Genomic DNA, 25,358 nt, shown 5'->3' on the forward strand with positions numbered 1-25,358 from the left:
ACTAATATATATATAAATATATATATATATCTCATTGTATTGATATATCATATATCATATTGATATTGATACAGTAAGCTTGTTTGTTAGGGGGGAAACGAGAAGACAATAATGCAGAAGGACAAAGGCCTAGCTTTAACAGAACAATGTTTTTGGTTGTATTTCTTTGATTGACAGATGTGTCAGCCTATCACAGTCAGTAGTTGTGGTTGTCGCTTGCCTCTCGTCAAGGCTTCCTCACCTTTGACCAAATTTGGATTTTCTGGTGAGTGAGCAGCGCAGCATTTAAAACATCTCTTCAGAAAGTTGAGTTTGACACCATAGACACTCCACCTATGTTATTTACAGTCTGGACCGACACATTTACAGTATAATCCACCATACATGCCGACCTAATGTGGCAGCATTGTGAGTCCATTTAATTTAGACTGCACCACGTACAGAAAACACATCAGAGTAAAGCTGTGTTTGAAAGGGAGGGTGGCGCTGTGGATGACTATCTTCTAAAGTCATTCTAAAGTCATCTCAGTGCGCATATCCTTAGCAAAGAAAACATCTTTGTGACCTCAAACAACTGCAACAAAGCAGAGAGAACACTTTCACAAACTGCAAGTGGACATTCTGAAATTATTACAACACTGATACTTGATAACAAACCTTTTACTGGAGACTTCCTATGAATTTGGTATAAACACACATGCAAAATGAACACATCACTATTCTTATATAAACAAGTGCCATTAAAACTAACAATGCTGTTTACAAGTTTCCATTCCCAAAGTCTCTTTTTACATTTGTCCTTTTGTATAAAGTTGCATAACTGACTGAATAATAATCTTTTTGAATGTGTAGTGCTGGCTGAGAGGAAGTAGCACGAGGCTAGAAAGATGAAGGTGGAATGTTAAATCCATGGATTCTGACATCTGGATGTGGTGCCTCTTCCCTCCCAGTGAAACACAGTCCAGTCCATGGCAATCCAGAGGGAAATTATTCCACCAGGGAAACTGACCCAGAACATAGAGCGAGCAGACATGTTTTCTGTCAAAGACCCATCGCACTAGCTCAGGTGGTGGGTGCAAACTGGTCCTGCTCTATAGGTTTCTTCACCCAGGCGCCCAGTGCTGCTTTGTGGAAGGCTCTGAAGAGCGCCTGCTTGGCGCCGTGGTACTCCACCGCTGCCTGCTTGGCATCGTGGTAGCTGCTGGGCCTCACTGTTTTGATCCGCAGGGTGGAGGACAGCTACGGGTCATGGACAGAAATTACACAACAAAATTGTCTTAGCTGTAAAAGTACAGAGTGCCTTCAGAGAGGATGCTCGGCCAAACTATTCGTATTTCAATAAGACTTGCAGTATCATTTCAGTACCAACTTTTGCCTAACTAGTTGTCTTCACCAGCGTTCAGGATTCTGATGGCATCAGGGAACCTGATGAAACTATGTGATACCGGGCTTAAACCTTAAACCACAGCTAAGCTAATGACAGAGCAGCAGTTATAGTAGTAGTAGTAATCGTAGTCTTCTTATCAGTACTGAAGAGGTTTTGTTTCCAGTGGCCTTCATTTCTTTTTCATATTGAGAAGAAGAATTTTCTTGCGATAGGTTTGTGTGTGCGACTGTTCATTCTAACAACAATGGCGGCTTGTAGATAGATGCAATAGTGTCAGTTATTACAGATCCGGAGAGGTTTTTTTAATTGAAAACAGAAGAACCTGAAGTTCAGGCAACAAAACTACTTGGTTATGTTCAGGAAAAGATGTGGTTTGGGTTAAAATGAGTTTTAAAATGAACTTACATATGTGGCGTTAGTAAGGTACGTAAATTAAGGAACAAAAGTAAGTACTCGTTCGTCCTCGACACAAAGAGCTGTCTACTGAGTGAAAGTCCTGTGTTTGTTGGACCCATCCACCCACTCCGACCTCCTCCCTATACGAGCACTGTAGCTTTACTGTGCATTGAAGACCAGTACAGTATGCAGTGTTACCTTGCAGTGCAGGCGCATCCAGCGGCTGTAGAGAGCGTGTTTACAGAGCCTGGAGGGTCGACTCAGATCGTCTTTCCCGGTGGTGGCGTTGATCACCTCTAAGCCTGGGTCTCCCACCGTCCAGTTCACACTGAAGTTGGGTGCTTTTCCTGGCTGACGAGCCTCTGCGTTGCTTATTCCTGTAGGCAGAGTTTGAGTTCACAGTGGACATTAACAAGAATGGAAGGCCAAATCCATTTCATAAAACACAACCAAAAAAGCTAAAAAAGCTAAAAAAAGGAAAATACTATGAATTGTCTGACTTCCTCGGAGTTTATCCAACTGTCTCTGCCTATAATACTACCCTCAAACTTCACTGAGATTGCATAACACCCTTGACCAGTGAGAACCCTGCTTTTCAGACTTCCGAAGGACCTACAAATGCAGTGTGGAAAACCAATCAGTGGAAATCAGTCCTTAGTGAAAGGGCAGTCTGTTTCTCACCGCTGAGCAGTGGTTTGTTCAAGCTGAAGGACTGTGGCAGGTCCTCGATCTCGGTAATCCTCTGGTACATGGCTCTGGAGAGGTGGTCAGCATGGTACAGGCTGCCCAGAATGATGCTGGAGAAGTAGATGGCCTCAGTGAAGTAGCTCATCAGAGAGCCTTGCAATCCGACTACATTCCACCTGAAGGGGGACAGAATGGACACATTTACTCATTTAGGCAAATAGCCATTCAGTTTGTCAGCTCTCGTCTTCTTTTTATGAACCACAGAGACAAAGAGACGAAGTTGGTTAAACAATGAAAACATACAAATCTGCAAAAATCAACATGGTTCTTTCAGCTATATCTGATGAAAACACAGATGTCATTCCAGCTCAGAGGAGTGCTGAGCTGGAGATTCATCAAGCAGCCTAATCAAAGCTCCAGTGGCCTAATGACACCTGAGAACTGCAGCTGACAGAAGACACAGAGATAGAGTGATTGCAGCATGACGTCGAGACAATTCATCCTCTCTACACATGCACATAATCATCAGGATTCCTAATGGTCTGCTGAAAAACACCTCAAGTGGGTCTGTAGGGCTGTGTTTAATAGTTTGACAAGGAAAACTACAGTATGTGCTATGACAGGTACTGTTTTAAAACATTTCTTTTAAATAGAATTAGTATGTATGAAAGCAAGATAACGTACGTATCCGTGCTGGTGCACTGGTACATTTGAATTTCACAAAATCACAAAGCTCTAAACTTCTGATAGCAACTGCTGTAGTTGAGCTGACTTGTCTATTTTCTTTCAATGCACATGCATAAATACAGTGATTGTAATTTTGGCTTTGAGCGCTACCAAAACACAGGTGACCTACACTCAATACTGTGCCTGAACATATCCTGTGGTGACGCTGATGGAGCACTAAAGCGGCGGCTCTGCCAATGCGCTGCTCTCACTTCTGTACGCAGACATTGTGTGTGTCAACAGGAAGTAGAACAACACAAACCTGGCTATCTTGTCACTGCAGGACATGGTGAGCAGCCTCTCACCCTGAAGAACCCCGTCCCATGTCTGAATGGTGTTAGTGGAGCGTACTGGGATGGTTCCTTCACCAGACTCAATTTTAGTGCGGAGCTGCCCACGGGCTTTTCTGTTCGGGTGTCTATCCCCGTGGTCTGAGACAGGAAGAAAAACAATTACAGACACTTGAAGAATCTTATGGTAAGCAATACATTCTCATGCAAAATATTCATATTTAAGAGATATCTTCTTTCTAATCTGAGGAACTCTCACATGTTTTTTAAGTCTTAAATCTTCATCAGGGCATATCATGAAGGGACCATCTCTATGTCCCCAAGTTTATATTGCATGAGAAAGGGTCCATGACCAAGGGTCCTAAGTTGTCCAGTTGTACAAGGTCCTATTCTACCAATACATTCCCAATGTCATATATTCCAGTTGTTCTATGTTCCCAGGGTCCTATGTTCCCAATACCCTATGTTTCCCAGGATCCTATGTTCCCAGGGTCCTGTGTTCTAAGGATCCTAAGTTCCCATGGTCATATATTCCCAAGGTTCTATGCTCCAAGGTCCTAAGTTCCTAGGGTCATATGTTCCCCAGAGTTATATAGCACATAATGGGAACACGATAAAGGGTCCTATGTTCCCCAGTTCTACATATGTTTTCTCAAAGGGTCTTATTTTTGCCAAGATCATATGTTACCCCAACCCGTTCTCATTTCCAACTCGTCACATACGGACGCTTGGTCAGGACCCCTCGGCATTACTTATAAACACACTGGGTACCCCTTGGCATCACTTAGGTTTAGGCAACAATTGTATTTGGTTAGGTTCAGGAGAAGATCATGGTTCCCCAGCTCTATATAGCACATAATGGGAACCTGAAAAAGATGCTCCCCAGCTCTATTCCCTTTATACGACATGGGCCATTGTGGGAACTCTTTAAAAGGAGCATAGATATGAACATAGAAACTGGGAAACTGAATCCCTGACAAAACAAAACCTTTTGCAGAGTTTACTTTATGTGTGTTACATAATATTGAATCAGGGATCATAGGACCCTGGAAACATCGACACACTCCCATACTAAACAAGTCCAGCCTTTCTCTTGTTCTTCATCCGCTCACCCTCCATTCCAGCTTCATGGGGAGAAAAGATACGGGCGTCTCCACAGGGGGAGGTGCTGATGTACAGGTGGAACTGGACATTTTCCTTCAGTCTGAAGCCTTGTCTGTTGTCACACCTGGTAAAGACGGATGTCAGCTGCTCCTCTTCGTGGTTACTGGAGACACAAATGAGAAATCAAGTGACATTATACCATACAGAATGCTACGTAAAGTTTCCAAATTGGCTGGCAGGTAGCCTTTAAACTGTATGTCAGAAGGACTCACTCAACTTTGGTCAGTGTTTGACATGCAGGAGAAAAAAAACTGTGTTGCATGATAAGACTTTATTTTATTGGATTTCTGACATTTGGGTGTTTAAATTGACAGGTTCACTATGAATGTTATCCTCCCTTATCATGGAGAATAGCCAGGTCTTTACTAAATAGTAGAGTAGTAGAAATATAGGCCACAGAATTCAGACACCAGTTCTCACCTGAGGAAATGCTCCAGCTGGGAGTACAGGTACCTGATGAGCGAGCGACGAGCCACAATCTCAGCATGGCAGTCATTGAGGGCCAAACCTCTATCACTCATGTATTCACCATTGATGCACTTTGTTCCTGTGGACACGCAGATGACCTGTGCCTCCTTCACATCTGCACCTGTACAAGAAAGCACGAGGATAGAAGTCTAAAGTGGGATATTGATCTGATGTAATCATCCACAAACAGCTGTGCAGAAACCCAAAAATCAGAGATCAACCCAAAGAACAACCAATGAGCATGTGCAGAAGGCCACACAATGCAGAAGTAAACAAAGAAAAACGTTTTGGCTTATGTGCCAGGTGTGCCATCTTTCTGTTCGGTATCCAGGTCCTCCAGTACATCCGTGACCTGCCCCTTGACAGTTATTAATCCCCCTTACAACTCATAGGAGCCATTCTAAATCAGCATTGATGATCACGTACCATCCAGCAAAGCAGTAGATAACCACTTGAAGATGGACAGAATACGCAATAGCTCACATTTTTCTTTTGAGAAATCAAAAGGAACCAACTAAGGCATGTTACTCTGAAACCAAATGCTAATTGGACAGAAGCTAACCAGGAAGTGTGGCAAAACTTTGCCTCTCAAACAAAGAACAGAACCTTTCTTCACATTTCCGTGAAGGACTCTAGACGGAGGTTTAGACTAGAGAAACTGGAGACTGACTTAATGGGAAACAAAAGCTGAGGTCAGAGTCGTGTTAGCTATAATATCTTACATAAAACACAAATGCATCCCAATCACAGCTCAAGGTATGGTAATGCAGCTGAATCAGGTCCCTGCTGATGCAAAGAGAGTGGAGAAACATTTAGTTTGACTGACGGAAAAAAAACAATCACCTGTTGTCATGACGACACCTGCCAATACTTTCCGTCTGGAGTGCGGAGACGTGAAGTTTTCCGTCAGCTCGCTGAACTTGTCGACGACGAGGCGAGAGACGGCGTCTGCCAGGACCTGAGATGGCAACCCAAACAAATACGTGAAAATGATTTCAGAAAATAAAGTCTTTGAACAAAATGAAGCAGGTTGAAAACGTGGGCCGACTGACTCTCGTATGTAATACGAATATGAGAAAAGAACAATGCCCACGTGTGATAAAAATAAAGTGAAAGCTCTTCTCATCTGCACTGCAACGATTATTGAATATTTCAATTAGGAATGCTGCACGGGTGTGAATGACAGTCAGGGTTGTGAGCAGCTTAAAAAAGTCACATCCTCCGCTTCACTGACTGCTCTGGAAGTAAAGCAGAGCGACTTGGAAAGGCTGGTATAATGAACAGCAGTGTTTGAATAGCACTCAGAGGGTGATGGTAATTAAGATAGCAGCTTTGTTATCAGTGTGCAGGGATTACAGGCAGGGATCAATTCACGTGTAAATAGATTCCTAGTGTATTGAACTTGTCTCTCCTGAAGCTCTTCAATCAGACTTTGTCAGGTTGGCCGTGAGCGGTGACAAAGTAGACGAGCTTTCCGTTAGACGACACAGATATTACGAGGAAGTGTTTGCAGCATACGATCAAACAGGCCACTGACAACTCCTGGCTATGACCTCTCTCAAAACGCTTATCTTCATAGGTGACTATTGTCATACCTTTCTCTTCCAATATTTTGTTACTACTTAATTTTGTGTTGTGTTGTAATGTTGAAGGACTATCAGGAAATGAGTCTGTGCCAATATCAAAACGTATATATACGTATATATATATATACACACACATATATATATATATATATATATATACACACACATATATATATATATATATACACACACACACACACATATATATACACATTGTTATCCAGGTACAAAACAAAACAACATCTATCAGTAAAGAGGACTTTCTACAAGCTACAAGTGCACTTTTTCTTCTTCTAGTATTATGCATCATTGGCATATTATTACCACACACCATCACATGACTCCGGTCCAACAGTAAGAATAGAGACCTGTGTGTATGGGTAGTTTGCTTGGTTCTGGTTAATGGCCAAACATTTGGTGAAGTTACAGACTTAGCAGATGATTTGATGTGCAAGCTAACGCATCCGGCCCTAGAAACAACGCAGAAATCAATATCTTGGCCTGCTCTTATAAAATTGATTGATAATGTGGGTTTGACTACACTAACATTCATCAGTCCCTGTTTACTATTCATATTATGCCGGAACCAAACTTTAAAAAAATTGCTTATGTCATTAGATAATGGGCTTTGCGTTGCATATTTTCAACTTGTAGCACCCAAGGGATGCAGAGCAGAGAGAATAATTATGAGTAGCACAGAACAATTGAAAAGAAAGGGAACAAAGTAGCTGGTGCCATTCTTTAAGAAGTCGGTGTACTTCCTTACTTTGATCCTATCTTTGAACAACACAAGACGAAAACGGTAGAGTAAGGAAGAAAGTAATGGGGTCATTTACCTTCGTCCATGCTTACCTGTGGCAGGTGAAGCTGCAGTCCTTCTCTGGGTATAGGCTGACTTGACGGAGCCTGATCCAGCTGCATGTTAAACAGAGCAGACAAAGCAGCCTGGGCAGCCCGGGCCTTGGCCAGCTTCTTGTTCCGCCCAGAACCCTGGAAAATCTGAGCATCGACTGACACTGACATTACAAAGTTCTTGGCATGGCTCTCCCCGCTCTCTGACACAAATTCATACTTTAGGCCCGGCCGTAACTCATTGAGGATCATGACTGGATTCTTGCCGCTTGTAGGGGAGATGAAGGGGGAGGGGACTGGAGGTAAGGGGGCCTGGACCAGGTTTGGGACAGGGGAGGGTAGCAACGGGTACTCTATTCCCAATGAGCTGAAGGAACCATTACTGTTGGATGCGAGGTAAAACGGGTCATCTGCAGGAGTGGAGGTCTCAAAGGCATTAAAGAGCATGTCTGGAAAGTCAGCCTGGTCCGAGGTGAAGTCCGTGTGAACAGACAGAGTCCGGCCCATGGCCATGTGGGCTTCGGACGCATTTGGGAACTGGACGAAGGAGCGCAAGGCCTTCTCTGCTGCATTCAGCTTTGCCTTCTTCTTGGTAGGACCAGAACCCTCGAAGAGCTGCCCGTTGACCTCCACAGTCATCACAAAGACGGGCGCATGGACGGGCCCAGTCTGAGAGAGCAGTTTGTACTGCAGCCCTGGCTTGATCTCATTCAGCTGCATTAGGGCATTCTTAGGCAGAATGGGCCCAGGGACTTTCTTACGCTTCTTGGGCCTGTACTTGGAATGTGCATGCCCATTATTGCCCTCCTCTAAGGGACGCTTCCTCCCACCCCCAGCACTCCCATTGGGGAGTTGAGCAGCCTCAGCTGCAACCCCCTCTTTGGAGAAGAGGTTGTCCAAGTTCCGATTTTCCTTAACATCTGTGCTGCATGAACCTGCGGTGCCCAGAAAGAGTAACTTACAATGCCTTCGTTGCAGGATCTTGTAAATGTAAAATTTAGAGATTCCTTTACCTCTCTTTGCAACTGAACAAGTGATGTGTGTTCCTTAATCAATACTTATGTGGTGTCAAGTAGGTCCATTATATTGGTCCAAGTGTATTTCAAACACATTCATTCATTTATGACATCAAAGATGTTATACACAATCAGGACTAATCCGTTTACAGCTCAAGAGGAAAATGTAGGTTTAATTAGGTTTGAGCAATAAAACTGTCTACATGTAATACTCGACTGATAAGTCTAACCTTAATTACCATGAGAAGCAAAACATTAATATAAGCTATTTGTTGCAGTACTGAAATTTAGCAAATTACAGAACAAAATGTATTTTTAAATGTCTTCCTCAGGACGATGCTCTGTGTTTTGGGAACACATATCACCAGGCCCTGTTAACAAAGCTGATGGAACTTAATGTAAATTTCCATTTATAACATCCTCCAGCAAAAGCTCGATAGGTTACTCCTTTCGGTGCTCAGGACAGAAAACAATCCTATAAATTGCAGGCTTAGAGGGGTAGTGGGGAAAGGTGGGGGTGCAAACAAGGGTGTCAACTTTTCCCAAAATAATTCTGCACTTCAACTGAGCCTGAAGAAAAACACCAGAGAAAGGATATTAACTTTTAGCATTTGATTGATTAAATATGTCCCTTTCAGACAGACAATCAGCAGCTGTTGTGCATTACAAAACATTTGGGTATAAATACAAAATACAACCTTGTGTTTATTATCATGCACAGTTCAGGCACTGCAGGTAAGTAAAACCTACAATATGTAATTTCACAGAATTATGTGCCAACTATAGGGATGGGTTTCAATAACAACTTCCATTTTGAATCTGGTTCCAAGATCCAACGACCCCTTATTGAATCTTTCATGTACAGACTCTCTTTCAGTCTCTTTTACCTCTTTCTGACACTATATAAAAAAACACATGGTAACGTGTAAAAACACTGAGTGAACATGTCAGATCGCCTGAATTTGAACATTCCAACCAAACTACTGTGAAATGCAATATTTGGTGGAACAACACGTCCCTGTTTAAACATTGATCACTTGTCCATCATGTTAAAATAAGAACAAGACGAGTACTTGGCCTCAGCCTACTGCCGGTGTTACATCGTATTCTGTGACCTGTCTGATTTTGTGACCTGTAGCAGTGCAACAACCATTTCAACTTCCGGTCAGGTTAGGAAAACTCAACGATAAAGTAGACTGATATTTCCACTGTGTTGTTTTTACTTTAGTGTCATTACTTCTGCAGCTGTAGCCCAGTGAGGAGCAAACACCGCTTCCCCTCGCAGCGACAGGAAACATGAGTGAGGACAGGGTTAATGAAAATCAGTCCAGTGATGGAATATGTGGCGAATGCCTTAGACCCTTTAAGCACAGTGGAATTAGTGAAGGTACTCTGACTGAAATAAAAACAGAACATTGTTTTCAGCCAAGATGTCTTCATTCCCCTCCAAACAAACTACCTGAACAGATTTGATAATGGATTGAAAAGGATTCTGAATTGCAGTAAGACACAAATAACCCCATCCCTAACCACTGTCATCATAAGTTTAGCTTTATATATTCTAAAAACAAAATGTTCTTCACTTCCTCCTTAATCAAAGTGTACAGAGTTGTGTTCGGCGTTCAATCACAGCCAGTCGACGACAAGTAAATAACAAGCATGCGAGAGGGGAACTGAACTCAAACATGAGAAACACAATGGCAGATAATGCCCTGAGTAACAAGGGGGGGGGGGTGATTATAGGTCTGTTGGGGAAGAGGGAACATACTGTTATTGTTCCTCTACTGAAACAGCCAACGCTGCGGCTCAGCAAGCACAAATAGTCACAAGCAGAAAGAGAATTTCTCTTCATTAGATCGAGAAGTGAATCCAATGGAAAGGTCTGTCTGGGGGTCTACATGTCCAGATGTGATGTCAGTGCGTTACCTGGCATCTGACTTCTTTTCTTTTTTGACTTGCTGTTTATAATTTTAACAAACTTGAATAACCTTGAGCACTTCCATCATCAGCCTGCGACCAACTCTCCCTACACTGTCAGGCATAATCCACATGTTCTCCCAACTGGTTTCACTTTGGCTTACACAGAACAGGGACAGGATTACTGCTGTGTGGACACAAATAATAAATAGTTTAAAGAGTCCGTCACAAGCATCAGCAGGCCCAATCACAACAGACAATTCAGTCTATCTGGTTCAGGTCTTCAAGCACACAGACTCCTTTCAGCCTACCCTGACAAACAGCCAGACTCGCTCACTCTTGAACATAGAATGTCATGTCAGCTTGATGCTTGATCGTATCGTCTTTGTAAATAAATAGCCAACTTATCAGCAAAAGCAGCTACATAACTGGTGTCAGATGAAAGTAAAGCTTTGTGTTAACTTGTTTTGCTTGCTGCATATTAACGTCCCTTACAATCTTGACACATCCATCTTTTCTGTAAAATCCTGTTGAAGCTTATCATGGGTCAGGTGGTTTTAGGGCTGAAATAGACCTACATTTCAAATCCAGAGGTGTCTCTCAGGGGGCTTTAGGGAGCTTTTTTGTTAAGAGCAAGAGGACAAGCTTAGAATTTGTCATCAAAATGGACTGAAATCTCACAGTAGATACACCCTGACCCTGGGATTAAGCTCTGATCCTGCCTCCCGAGTTGGCCAAAAAGAACATTTTCAAGGACAGTCCGACAGTAATACAATGCACCAGAGGTATTTAAGCTCAGGATTCTGTATATCCTAATGCCCATATGCATGTGTCTCATATACTCAACACAAGAATAAAAGATGAATCTTTACTTGGAGCTGAAAAAAGGTTTTTGTCAATGCTTTTGGTTCAGATCTGAAATTGCCGTCTTGGTTAGACTTGAAATGCATAAATTGACTCACTCATGCTTTTTACTTCGCCCCCTTCTACGGTGAGCAGCCTCTGTTGGGTTCGAGGAAGCCGATCTCCCACTCGGCCTGGAGGAAACACACAAAGCAAACAATACAGGTGGATTTAGTGATGAAGGCTCTGCTCTCTGGATTCACTGGGACAATGAATCTCACCCCATTAACACAAACATGAATATAAATCTTTGTTAAATTCAATAACGGAGCCTAAAAACACAGTACATATATAGAAAAGTCCAAGAACGTAATTATACATCGATCAGAACAAAATGAAACACACAGCACAGACAGACAGATGCACTAACAGACATGTGCTCAATGCTAACCAGCTTGGCAGAGAAGACAAACACTGACTGGCAGGTGAAACAGAGTTCTTGTTGGAAGCATTAACATTCAGCAGACAGCAGCCAGAGAAGCCTGAGCAGCCTTTTGAGACTGATACATTTGACTAACCCTCATATTCTAACAGCTTTATATTCATTCCTTATAACACACTGAACATTTAAAAAAGGAAAGCTTTTTATTTGATTTCACTAAGTTCAGGAAACATGAAGATGCTGATGTGCACGCTTTGAAGGTGGGAAAGGTTGTTGGTATCACATAAGTGTGTAATCCTATGTGGACACATAAGAGTGTGTCCACATAGGATTCTTTGTCTTTGGACAACACATTCTCACTCTAAACTCATGCTTGGTCAGTGTGGAACCCTCTCGTGTCAGGGATAACGTGTCCGTTTCCTCTCGTTACATGTATGGCGTCTTTTTCAAAATAAACTTCCGTGTTCACGCTCGTTACATAAATACAGTGTCTTTTCAAAATAAATGGTGGTTTTGGTCAGTTTGAGAATGTTTGTTACATCTTTCAGTTTTAGTTTGACGCATCCATCCACTATGACCTCCCTAAACACACAGGGGGCCGCTATTCTTCTTTCATGTAAAACCATGTCAACATTGACTTATTTTTCCATACTTTTCAACACGTACTTAACTCACGCCCCGTACATAAGCTACGTAACAAACATACAAATTTACGCATTGACCAAGCGTTGGGAGTGCTTCATGAGGAAATTGAGGCATCATGGAGACACTATCTAGTTTCATGGTAGTACAGTGTGTTTGGTGGAGTGTGAGCTAATTAAAGATTAGAAGGTGATGACATGTGACTACTGATATCATCCACCTCGTCACAGTTTAGCAGAGGTGTAGTGAGATCTATTAGCCTCCATACAAACAAATGAATAATCATAAAATATGAGGGGAGATTGCTAATTTCATTCAGTGGCTTAATTAAAAGAGTACTCGACTGAGACAGCGTTGCACTCCGATGACACTGTCTGACTCATGATGGACAGTTCAACGAAAAAAAGAAACACATTCTTCTTCCTGGCACCTTCATTTCCCACAATGCACCTTGACTGTTTTCTTCGATTCAATTTCTCTGTGATTAGTATTGTTTCCATAGCTTGTGAATTTACCCACTTTCTTTTATTTATTTCTCCAACATGATTTTATGACTTTTTTCTCTACCAATAGAAGAAATGTGAAACAGGATCTGATGATGTGACACTTCCTTCCTCCATGTTTGGCTTTACGAGCTTCATGACACAAAGTAGAACTCAGCATACCATTAAAGCCAACCGTGTAGATGTCGTTACAAAGCTTTTAGGCATTTTTTTAGGCATCTGCATTTTCTTGTTGGAACCAATCCAAACCCTGTTCCCTCAACACCTCCTTGCTCATATGTCACCCAGCTTATTCTCCCCTTCAGCTAGCCCCCTCCTCCGCCGTCCTGCCCTAAGCTACTCCTGTCAGACAGAGGTACTCGTCTCTCAGGCTGATAAGAGACACCAAGCTGCCGTTACTTCCTCCGGTGTAATCAGGAAACTGTCGCTCAGCGTGCCGTCCCTGGACATAAATAAACAAACGGAGGCCGGCAGAAATCCCGCAATAATTAGCTTCGATTTACAGAGATGGCGGAGGCGGAGTTTCACTCCTCTGATCCGAGAACGCAGAGATCCTACTGGTTGTCAGCTTTTAGACCAACCCTGGCTTCTCATCTCGGATGGGGACGGACGGCAGCCTGACTGATGTTCACATCACGGCTTCAGCACATGACCAAAGAACAGCAGCACATGAAACAACTCTAAACATCTGTCCAACAGGAATTGACCATTCCATAACAAAACATGTTTTCCACTGATTTATAGAATACGAAGAGAATAAGGTTAGATTTTGTGGTGTTAATTCAATTGTAGGTCGAATTAAATAATTGGCATGATTACAGTGATTTGGGGAATGTGTCCAGATTAACGCGGGTATGTCAGACAGTGGCAGCGTACCAAACCAGATGTTCTTTTACATTCGCTGAGTTTGTTGCATGTGTGACAAGTGGAGCACAAATAAATATGTAACTCAATCAGCATGTAAAGTAGACGAGGAATGCAAACAGCTCTGATCCTCCAATAACAAAAAGCACAGCATCGTTACCGTGGCAACAAACCAACGTGCATTTAACATATATATATTATATGCTTATATGCTAATGTATTTAATATACTTTTACTCCAAAATACTAATGAATTCTGATGTATTATTTAACTACCAGCAGTATATAAAGTCATTCAAATGAGCTCCACATTTTCCAGCTGCAACAATCCAATAATATAATATACATATTAATCTCAAATGAACCATTCTTTATCATGACTACTTTAAGTATATTTTAATGCTAATACTTTAACTCATAACTAAGTATTTTAATTGTATTGTGATTTTTACTTTAGTATGCTCTGATGAAGGTCCTTTAGACGAAAAGATGAAAAATAAAGTGCCTCTGTATAGATTTAAGTCTGTTCTACCAGTTTGGACTTTCACTTACATAACAGATCTGGTAAACTCCCATTCGTTACTCCACGCCACCTGTTATACAACATTATACAACAGGCTGGGTTGTAGTAACCATCATCTCTATAAACAGATGTAGGCAACGGGACAAGACTTTGCCATCGGAAGCGTTCTGGTTTCCATTTGAGGTCTGAGTAGCGTTGACCAATCAGGTTAGAGCAGGCTGTGGTTGAATGCAGGTAAACAGTCTGTGTGGAGAGCTATAGAGGCAGAACACATTGGCCAGAAGACAGTCCATTGCAAAACTAAATCCATGAGGTAACTTTGGCAACATAGTGGAGAAACAAATTCTTGCATCATTTATGTCTGAAACACATCGTCAGAGTTGAGATTATTCCATGAAATCCTGTGACGCTGTTGTTGTGTCCGTATAGGAAATCCATTTATAGAAAGCTTTGGTTCACAATGTTTTTCTATATTCTGCTACAAGTGAGAGGACCTCAATTAGACCCAATGAAATGGCTAATCAGCTTTCCTCTGGAAGAAGAACAGAGCAAAACTCCAAGCCAATGGGATTGACAGGAAAGTCTTCATACTTGGTCTGTTTAATCGCTCCTCTGTTGGCAGATATGGCCTCCTGCCCCGCTGCCACTCAGCTGTGTGGCTCCAAACATTAGACGTGACAATGTTATCAGGCTGTTCTGGCTCTATTGTGTGAGGCGGGTGGAAGGAGAACAGGGCTTCGGTTGCCTTTCTCAAGATAATGGAAGAAGAAAATGAACTCAGAGGAAGTAAAATGTCAACAAATGTAGTTATCAGCAAGGCTTGTCACAGAAACTTTTGAGGGTTTGAATATTGCATTATGCTTATTCAGAAACCTTGTTTACCTCATTATTGACTGTCTGAATCACATACAAGGTGACTGGTTTACTACAGAATCGTATGTATCTGATCCGTCACACACTGCTGTTTTAAACGTTTACAATCAGCTGTTACAATGACGTTCTTCTTCTTTCCTTAAATAATAACTAAAACACAATAACTCAGACACCAAATGTATTATTTATATTTTGAAATAGTTTTGGCCTCAAAGGAGGAAGAAGGAGAATTAAATGATTCAAACGTCCATTGGGTGTTTGTCCCTACAGTGTTACTGTTGAACTTGTTGAATTAGTTTCATTATTGAACTGTTGAGTGAGTCTCTTTCATTGAAGAGGTTTTAACTGTGATTAGTTCAGCTGATATTCCAACAGTTCTAACCCTCGACTAACCTTCTATTGTGAAGTCTGAAGAAGAGCTTTGCTAAAGCAACACGTTGCCTGTTAATTCCAGCTCCTCCTAGGGTGCTTTATTGTGAAACACTTGACACTGAAACAGGAAACTGTTCCTGTTTGAATCGAAGTTCCAGTTTCTTTGACATTGACAAATGCAATCTCGGAACCCATCGGCTATCGTCTTAGTATCTAGCCTTTTAACAGCTTAAAATGAGCTTGTACACCGGCTGTGAAACAATCCAGTAGTCTCTCAACTCCAACTCCAGTCTGGCATCTCAAGTAGATAATGGAACTGTGCACAAAGAGCAGCAGGAAGAGGAAGTCTAGAAATATAGTCCCTTGCCCCCAGAGGCTTATCTGTTGTCAGACTGATTGCTTATGGGTTCAGAGATCGTGCTCCCAGTCTTCTGACTGTACGCAAACAAGCTTTGGTGGCAGGAGATTCGTAACTTTTCAATGGCAGAGTGTATGAAACATTATATGTTCTGCAGTAATACAAAGCGCCATCAACAAATTGGAAAAACAAGGAGGATTGTGGAGGATAAACAGCCGGCAGGAATGGAAAGTGGCATGTATATTAAAGGAATCTGTGGCCTACCATCCATGTCGCGTGGAGAATAAGTTTATCAGACAAGCGGGACAAAATAAATAATAAATAATTGACTCTATTGCCACGCTCCAACACACTGCCGCCTCAGATCATGCATCACAGCACACTAACCACAACAGCTAAACACATTTACACGGAGAGAAGGCCGATGCTGTGAACATTCAAACAAGGTTAGGAACAGGCGCAGGAGACAATACACTATAATAGAGAATAAGCTTCAATCAACAACCCTTCCGTGTTACTTGAAGTAAAAACCAAGTGAGGAGCAAACATAGATGTGGTGAAAATACATCCGTTTATCATCCTATTAAGGGTGAGGGGAGGCTGGAGCCATCGGCTGGGATCACCATCAGCAGACATACGTAACATTACGTCTATCCTAAAGTTGTTCCCAGACAGATACTACTATCGGAAAGGCCTCCAATAGAGCCTAAAATGCTGGATGGTTATCAGCGATAGACAAGTCTGTGCATGGATCCGATATGATATCATTTATCAGCTCATTTACGCTACACAGGAACAACAACATGTCACTAGCTGACCGATCCGTTCAATTAATACACTTCCATTTAATCAATGCCAACTGATTGCTAGCGTTGTTTGCACTGTTAGCGCTGTTAGCTGTGAGGCCACCGGCTCAGCCGTCTACATGTTGAGAGGCAATAGATATTATTTGAATTTTGCGTTTTGCAACTTTTGATTTTGGGCATCGGAGCATTTTCGAACGGGCGAATTTGCAAATTGGCCACAGCCACTCTCTACCCCATTATTAATACAGGCTATATGTATTATGTTAGAAGTGGATTTTCATGATTCACCTCAATAAATGGAAACTAATAACTGCCCGGAAAAGAAATCGATCTGAAAACTGACAGGATCTTTGGTAGATGATCCACTAGGCATGCAAAATCTATTGGTCTTATTAACTGGACAGCAGCTATACCTTCAGTCATGGCTTTGTGGCTCACTGCTGTGGGGAAGAAATATAAATAATACGCTCCATACATTCTAGACATGTCAGAAACACCAGCTCGGCAGCATTAGCCGGTATGTCAGCCTCTCGTGCAGCCCTCGGCAAACCCCATCAACAAGAACACAGAATCTGGACACCAGCCATCAGTGGTAACTAGCGACTGAGCCGACAGTGATAAATGGATTTAGGAGCCTTTTTCTGGTGCTTGAGGCGAGTTACAATCATAGCCCGAGAGGGAAAACAACTGCAAACAGCTGTCAGAGGACTCCTTTAGTGGCCTAATGCAGATGGATCGACCCTGAGGAGATGCAGACAGCGGGGAGGGGAAAACGGTGGCCTTAAACATGTGATGCAGACAAAAAAACTTTCTTGAACATTGCCGGCAGCACAATGCTTTTCTCACATACAAACTCCATTTTCTCCCCATGAAATTACATTTTGAGACTCGCAGAAATTGGACCCTGACGGGCCGGGGTGTGACACTTTGATAGGCCAGGGACAGGTGATGAGTTGGTGGATGAGAGGGGACAGAGAGGAGACACTGGAGGGAAGGTTCTGCCTGTATCATACAGTCACATCAGGTGGGGAAAATGTTGTTGTGCCTCTAAAGAAATTGGGTTAAAGACACTGGATAGAGCTAACATTCAAAAATGTAACTGCCATGAATCAAATAATAGTTGGGTATTGTACCAAAGAGTAAATGTAATTCAATGTGACATTTTGACTTTGAACAAGACTATCACAAAATGAAGACATTTCAGTAAAGTCTGCTCGACTCAACGAGATCGTTGCCTGACCTTTTCAGCTTGGCAGGTACAAACAGAAAGCTTATTAACCTGCAACTCTCTGGAAGTTTCCCTTTGAATTTTACTTCACTTTTCACAGGCTCCTGATGGAAATGTGACATTTGCAGCAGGTTACAAGAAAATCATAACAGAATCTGCCTAATGTAACGGCAAACCCATCATATTCAATCACACAAGGACAGACATGAACATGGCCGGAGGGCTGGGGGGTGTAAACCCTCATATTGTCTCTGAACGTAAGGCACGCAGCGACACACAACAACATAATTGGGAAAACAATTTAGTAAGGGAGTTTATTGTCACACTTTTTGACTTTCATTTCAGTCTAAAGGGTAGGAATGGAGGGACCATACCCTCCTTTAGCTTCTTCTGTTCTAAAGACTGTCAATAAGTCTTGTGCACTTGTGATCAACAACAGAGATGTTCACTTCGTCTGTCTTGTATGTCAGAGAAACGTTGGTGTGTTGTACCATCGCTGCTGGACTACGGGAAAGAAATCCCTCACTGCTTCCCAAGGACACTGGCAGGCTCCAGCCATCCCTGGAACATTCTCACAGGGACTCTGTGAAATCTTTATGACGGCTTTAATTTGCTGTGTGGCCCAGTCAGGAGCTGGAGGGCAGGGTCAATGCTGCATCAATTCCACACGCTAATGCGACTCACTTAACCAACAGGGCTTCCATGCAGACCAACACACAGCCCCCCCTCACATTTGTGCTGCTGACAGCAAACTATTCAAAGCGCTGTAGTGCCCTCTCCACTGGTGGCCAAGGAGAAGTGCCAGCCTTCCTGAAGGTAAAGCAATTAAGTGGATTATCTCCTTCCATACTGCGGGGGAGAATGCTTGGGTAGCGCATTGTAAGTGAAGCCTCAGGGCCAACAGCCACAGGAGTCCTTTAGGAAATAAAGCTCACGTATTGAGTTCAAGGTCAAGGTACTCTCTTCAATGTGTGAGTCTGAATTACACAAATATTCAAATGTTTAGCTGCACACCTTTGTAGTCAGTTTAAACCTGATTTGACATGTAATTATCTCTCATGTTGTGCACTGCACTCACTTCCCCTGTCTGACCTCTTCCACATGCAAATGGTCACATGTAAGAAGCCAATTAGAAACTCACTTGCATGTATTTATTTATAGAATGAATTATTCTCCAGAAGGGAGAGTTGGGTTTCTGCAGGTCTTTTCCGTGATTACAGAGACTGGGACTTTCACACACAGCTAAGAAACCAGAAAGCCGACAAAAACCCAGAGACTGATGCGTTTCTCAACACAACCTCTAACTGTTCTTTCAAAACAGCTTTTCACCATTTTTGTTCCATTTTCTTTCCCACTCTGTCAGGCTGACCTGAACTTGACAGGGTGAAAATATACCGACCTGGGTCCCTTTGTGGATATACAAGGCGTGTTCATGTTTGAATAATGAAATATGCAGAACTGTAGAACAAAAACCAGCAGCATCCATGGACGGATAAACATCCTTTAATCCAGACCTACACTGTGGTTTACATCCCAAAATGTTGCTGTTCTATTGTATGTGAGCTATCTAGAGTTCCATTGCAGCTGTGAATGTTGCAGTGAGATATTTGGCTGTGAGCCTCAGGACTCTCTGTTGTCTACTTTGCCAGTTCCCCCCCCCCCCCCCCCCCCCCCCCCCCCCACTGTTCCCCTGGCACACACTCTCATTTTCATTTAACGCTATCACAGGTAGCTCGGGCCTCCTGGGGCTGAAAATTGCTGCCGACTAGATGCCTGTGAAAGTTGTGCTGGTGGTGGCCAGCTGGGACCAGTAGAGCAGGAATGTTCTCCCATGAGAGAACATCTCCTTACAGTGGTAATTTTACTTTCTACTTCTTTTAAAAAAAATCTTTTTCCAGAGTTCCTGCTCAATTGAGAAGTTTCTGAGCTGTAGTGTTGTTCTCTCTGGTAGTCCAGGAGCATGAAACAAGAGGAAGAACTCACCATCTGTTGAAACCAAAAATAAGACAGCATTTTGTTTTTTGGTGCGATAAGCTTATGCTTTCCTTGGCCTATAGTAACACAATCTCCGAACCCATCGGCTTTAGGTCTGACGAGCATCTAGCCTCAGGGGGCACAGTTCCTCCCACAGGATTTAGTGAGACCTCAGACCCTCTACGGTGGTCCTCATGCTCCCCCAGAAGAAAATTTACTTTTTAAAGCTAAATACATCAATCTGATGAGAGGCTGTACTGTAACTAAGTTACCCTGTACATCTCAGAGGGAAACATTGTACTTTTAACCTCACTACATTCATTTGACAACAGAAGTTGAAGTTAGGCTACTTTGCAGATTCAGATTTTATCCAAATATTATAAATCCATAATTTTAAAGTATTTAAAGTAGCAGCTGCAACAAATAAAGCGATAAACACAATGCATCAATATTTATAACGCAGAGATTTGGGTCTACCATAAATGAAATGGGCCAATCTACATAATGCGTATACTTTAACCTTTGGTACTCTAAGTATATTTTGATGCTAATACTTTTACTTAAGTAACATCTTGAATGCAGGACTTCTACTTACAGAGTAATTTTTTCACTGTGCTCTACTATTAATTTTATTAGTTGCAGAAATATGAATGGTGGCGTAAACCGACCTGCATTTGCCCGAACCAAACCCCGTGACTGGCCAATACTACTCTGACTACAACGATTATTGAGATTATAGGCTCGTTACTAAATATAGTTGACTCTTGGATGTCGTGGTGACTTGGAGTTGATTGAATGTGTATTTTTACTCTGGCGTATTCTTCATGGTGAATAAAGTTAATGTGAATGCACAAAGTGAAGGAGCTGACAGGGTCAGATTTCACAGTTGTTGTAAAGTTACCTTCTGAGATTTCACAACCGGCAACCACAGGGTTAACGCTAGCCAGCTAGCAACACATAGTAGCACAATCGCCTCACTTCGTACTGGCTTGTTAGCCTTAGCTAGCTTGGTAGCTTTGAGCTAGGTGGGCGTATTTCAGCTACCAGACTCCACTCGGCCTGCCTCGGCTCCATCCACGCTCCACCTCTATCCTTAATCTGGGCTCTTCAGAAACCTCCGGGACGTACAGGTCACACAGTCTTTGGTGAAACAACGTTAAAGAAAGATCTTATGTAACGGTTCTAGAGCCGGAGCACTGAGTTCCCTTCTAGTCACAATGTCAGCCTCTGACCAGCTGATCTCTGGTGACAGGCTTTGATTTCGCTAGAGCTTATTTTTGACTTTTTCATTTTTCATAAGGTCTCTAAAGGTCGGCATCAGAGATTCCAGGTTCCCCATCGCACCCACTGACCCTCCTCCACCCCATTCTCTCTGCATCACTGGTCTCGCCGCTCACAACAGATGGCTATCACTGTTCTCTTCACCGCAGTCAAGGCCGGGCCAGGCCCTCCGCTATCTCTCAGAGTGAGGGGGGGAGGGGACGGGAAGCTCAGGGCTGATGTTGAATTTCACACCCCATGGTATCAGGATTAGCGAGACCAGGAGCTGATGGACAGCCGTGTGGAGGTGGAAGGTTGGTGCTGTCTACTGATGCCTAAAAGGTACGTCTCTGCATGCTTCCCAGTTACCGTCCAGGCTCTCAGCCGCCAGGACCTTTGACAGCGAACCGAGTCTGTATCCAGTAATGAGGAGGACGCATGGTCCGGACTGCTGATTCATGGATATTGATGCTTTTTGATCCAAAGATATGCTACAAATCTAAAGCACATTTGATGAACAATTTAGATAAAAGCGATCTATTCTATTTGTAATTGTGTCATGTGACTTTTAACGATATAATTACATTGCTGCCATCTGCAGCGTTCTACCTTAATACTGGACCACTTTGAAAACATGTTGTTCTCATTAGTCACTTAGACACAGAGACATGAGAAAAACATAGAAGTTAACCTTTAAGCAAAGAATCTAAATACTTCTCCCACCACTGTACAAGGGTTGTCCTGGAGGTGCAGTGACTGAAGCAGCTATCATGCAACCAGATTTGTAGGAATCATCAGACATAATGTATCTATCTATTTTCTATTTCATTGTTCATTTTGATGAAGTATATATGATGAAGACTTGACACATGACAGGAACATGCAACATGGGATGATTTTCTGATACAAATCTTGCATTGAATCTGGCTTAAAGTAAAAGTCAATATTATCAAAAGTGATGCATGAGTCTGCCCTTCATGCTGTGTGCTGCTCCTTCTCTACCTGTCTGACGGACATGGGGGGGGGGGGGCCCTCAGCAGAGCTCACAACCCTGAGCCCTGAGGAGAGTCGGAGTTATCAGCAGAGCTTCAGGCCAACCCGGCTGCAGGGTGGAGGGGGGGGGTCTGTATCAACCCCTCCACATCACAGAGCGCCGGCTGTTTGCTAGACAGAGATCTGCGGCTGCGGTTTTGGGCCGACAGACACATCCCTTAGCGGCAGCGTGGCGTACACGCCTCACAGAGCACATCGGCTTATACCTCGTCTGAAATTCACTTTTGCTCCCAGTAGATTAAACTCACACTTCAGTTCATCTCACAACACCCCGCTTAGCAGGGGCACGGAGAGGATGGGCTTCTTACTCGCCCCGCATGCAAAGTATGTACAATGGCTCCATTCTTTTTTTTTTACACATTAATACTGTTTACCACACTCTCCATGAATAACAGTTAGGCTAAATTGAATATTCCCGAGTGGGATAAAAAGATATACACCTGCTGCTTTGGCTTTTTGTGGCCGATAGCTGGAATTTGAATTAATGTGAGGATTAAGTGCACTTGACTTTTGCAGTTAGTGAAAATATTAGCAGACGTTTGGAATCATGCACAGAGCAAATGAAGCAGGACAGTCCAGAGCCCAGCAGCGCTGTGGTGCTGGTCTGTTCCAGCACATGTTCCACTACAACCAAGACTAAACACTCACATGTCTGACATTCACTGAGCCATGAAGTTAAGCTGCTGCAAAGTGCATTTTCTTATTAATGATTCATTTGACAAATGTCTGGCACAGTTAGAGGATATCAACAGTGGCTGTGCGCAAATGAGACATACTGTATGTTTCCTGACAAATATTCATATTATTATATATACACAGTGGTGGAAGAGGGATTCATATCCTTTATTTAAGAAAAAAGTACTAAAAAGTTAAAATATCTGTTAGTAGTAAAAGTCAAAAAATGTTACTTCAGTAAAAATATGTAAAAGTACTTCAAGTATTAAAGTAAAAGTACTCTTGCAGAAAAGTATTCCCGTGACTCGTTATCATGAGATTATTATTACTCATGCATTCATATAAAAGAAAGATTTGACTGTTAGCTGGTGAGTGGCTTTTTAATCATAAAAACTGGAAGATAATTACTCTCCAGATACTTCAACCATCTCTAGAAGTTGACAGTGACATCATCCCTCCAGATACCTGCCAGCTTCAGGTGTCTGCAGACGGAGAGCAGAATATTCTCCAGACGCTCATTCAGCAGGATGTTCAAATGATACATTATTATTATCGAGGCACAGATATAACATGTGTTCATTGTGTTTTACGTAACTACTTATGAGACATTTTGAGACATTTTGAACTCGCACATCTGCTCCACCTGACTGAGCCGTCTCTAGCACTTGGTTAAAGTATGTCAGGCCCAGGCCAAAACAAATTCCCAGGGTGCACTGCAGTTTCCAGCACCAGACCTTTTAAGGTGCCTTCATTCCAGGACGTTTTCATAACTGATCATTTTTAGTTTAGTCTGAGGCGGCTGACACAACAGAATGTCAACACTGATCACTTTGCAGAAACATGCTTTCAGTAGGAACTTGGTGGTGTTGCTGACTATTTATTACTGAATATCACTGTGACATATAAACTGCTTCTGCACTGAAATGCAGATTACGTGACTTTTGTTCTTTTCACACGACTTTAAATTCAGTGCAGATTGTAAGAAGTCCACGTTTACTGTGAATCGACTTCTCAGCCCGAAGAAACTGGGCAGAGAAACTTAAGTTCTTAATAATGATTACCCTATGTGTTCATGTTATCTTCCTTTTTACTTTAAAATATTGATATTGTCTCAAAAATCCAGTATCCATCTGGCTCTAAAATCAATGCACTTGAACCTCTTCATGAGATTTCCCTTTCTGTTCAACGTTTACACTTCAGACCTCAAGTACATTAAGTTAGGATTAAAACCTGTCAGTCACCACAAGCATCATTTACACTCGCCATGTATTATCTTGTGCTATTTCCATGATAAAGTTGATTCCTATAGAGCTGAAATAAAAATCAACAAAAGAAAGATAGCCAGTAACCAGTGAGATGAGATCAATAAAAGTGAAATGTCTGTCCTAAGCAGCACATTCATGAAGAGCATCAGGACATCTCAACAGAAAGTCCAGGACAACAAGCAGCTCCTTCCCTGATGACGACCAAACAACACAGAACTAACACGACCCTGCAAACAGCAGCTGCTCCACACTCACTACCACACTCCTCTCAAACAGAGCAGAGCAGCAGGTACAGCACGGAGGAATACCTTTGCGCTCGGAGCGTTTCTTCCTCCTCCTCTTGCACCTGCGGCGGATCAGGCAGCAGTAGGCTGCCGTGGTGCCAGAGCTGTCCAGCAGCAGAGCCATGGCTCGGGTCCTCTCAGCCAGCCTGCAGGCTCTGGTGTGCTCCTCACTCTCAGCCTAATGCTAAGTACAGACACAGAGTGTGCCTGTACAACTTTGGACAGAGGAGGGGAGGCAGGGGGAGGCGGGGGGAGGCAGTGGGAGGGGCAGCCAGTCTACCATGAAGCAGCCAGAGAGCTGTTGGCACATTGGCTCGCTGTGGTAAATGGCTGTCAGATAAATGGGCTGGGATGACTCCTTGTCTCCTCCTCCTCCCCCTCTGTCTCTCTCTGGCTTACCTCTCCTCTCTTTACACCCCCCCCCTTTCCCCCTCTCAAATTTATACCCTGGGCTGTGATGAACTTGGCACATAGGCACTCTTGAAAAATACCAAAAAGTGCCTTTTGAATATGCATCTGACACTACATGAGACAAGTGTTTAGAGTAGCTGGAGGAGAAGAGCGCATCCATTACAGGAAACACTGCAGGATCAAAAACACCAACAACTTTTTCACACAATACTTTCACAGGTGTTTGGCAGCTAATACCAAGAATGCCACGGCTTTGCTCTCATATCAAACACCTGTAAGTCCTTTACAATCAACACAGCTCCCACATTCATGTCAATGAGCCCCATGACATAGTGTGCCGAGACGGAAGGCTAAGGCTGAATAATAAAGCTAAAGAGTTCAACTTGTGTTGGCCGTGCAGACACGAGTAAGGTCACATTTCTATAGAGATGGTCCAGTGGGGCGCTGGATTACAGAGCATGTGGATCTACAACTCAGAGCCTGGACCTAAAGCA

At 42.8% G+C, this 25,358-nt stretch overlaps 1 protein-coding gene across 1 annotated transcript; it reads right to left on the minus strand.

Annotated features, from left to right (window-relative positions):
• LOC142953034 (double-stranded RNA-specific editase 1-like) lies at positions 1 to 24,577 on the minus strand. Its single transcript, XM_076095102.1, has 10 exons — positions 24,478 to 24,577; positions 11,452 to 11,526; positions 7,557 to 8,491; positions 5,962 to 6,076; positions 5,071 to 5,239; positions 4,599 to 4,753; positions 3,459 to 3,627; positions 2,465 to 2,646; positions 1,982 to 2,160; positions 1 to 1,239 (listed from the first exon to the last, which is right to left on the minus strand). The coding sequence occupies exons 1-10, from the start codon at positions 24,575 to 24,577 to the stop codon at positions 1,063 to 1,065; spliced, it is 2,256 nt and encodes a 751-aa protein (XP_075951217.1). The 3' UTR covers positions 1 to 1,062.
• Positions 24,578 to 25,358: the final 781 nt, after the last annotated feature.

Source organism: Anarhichas minor, unplaced genomic scaffold (assembly GCF_050575085.1).
Source record: "Anarhichas minor isolate MPS153535 unplaced genomic scaffold, ASM5057508v1 ptg000018l, whole genome shotgun sequence".
Taxonomy (NCBI): Eukaryota; Metazoa; Chordata; class Actinopteri; order Perciformes; family Anarhichadidae; genus Anarhichas; species Anarhichas minor.

Coding starts and splice junctions, on each gene's coding strand:
- LOC142953034 (XM_076095102.1), bottom strand. CDS start 24,577: ATGGCTCTGCTGCTGGACAGCTCTGGCACCACGGCAGCCTACTGCTGC. Junction 2,647..3,458: donor TGCAGTGACAAGATAGCCAG/GTTTGTGTTGTT, acceptor GTCCCCCTTCAG/GTGGAATGTAGTCGGATTGC. Junction 2,161..2,464: donor GAACAAACCACTGCTCAGCG/GTGAGAAACAGA, acceptor CTCTGCCTACAG/GAATAAGCAACGCAGAGGCT.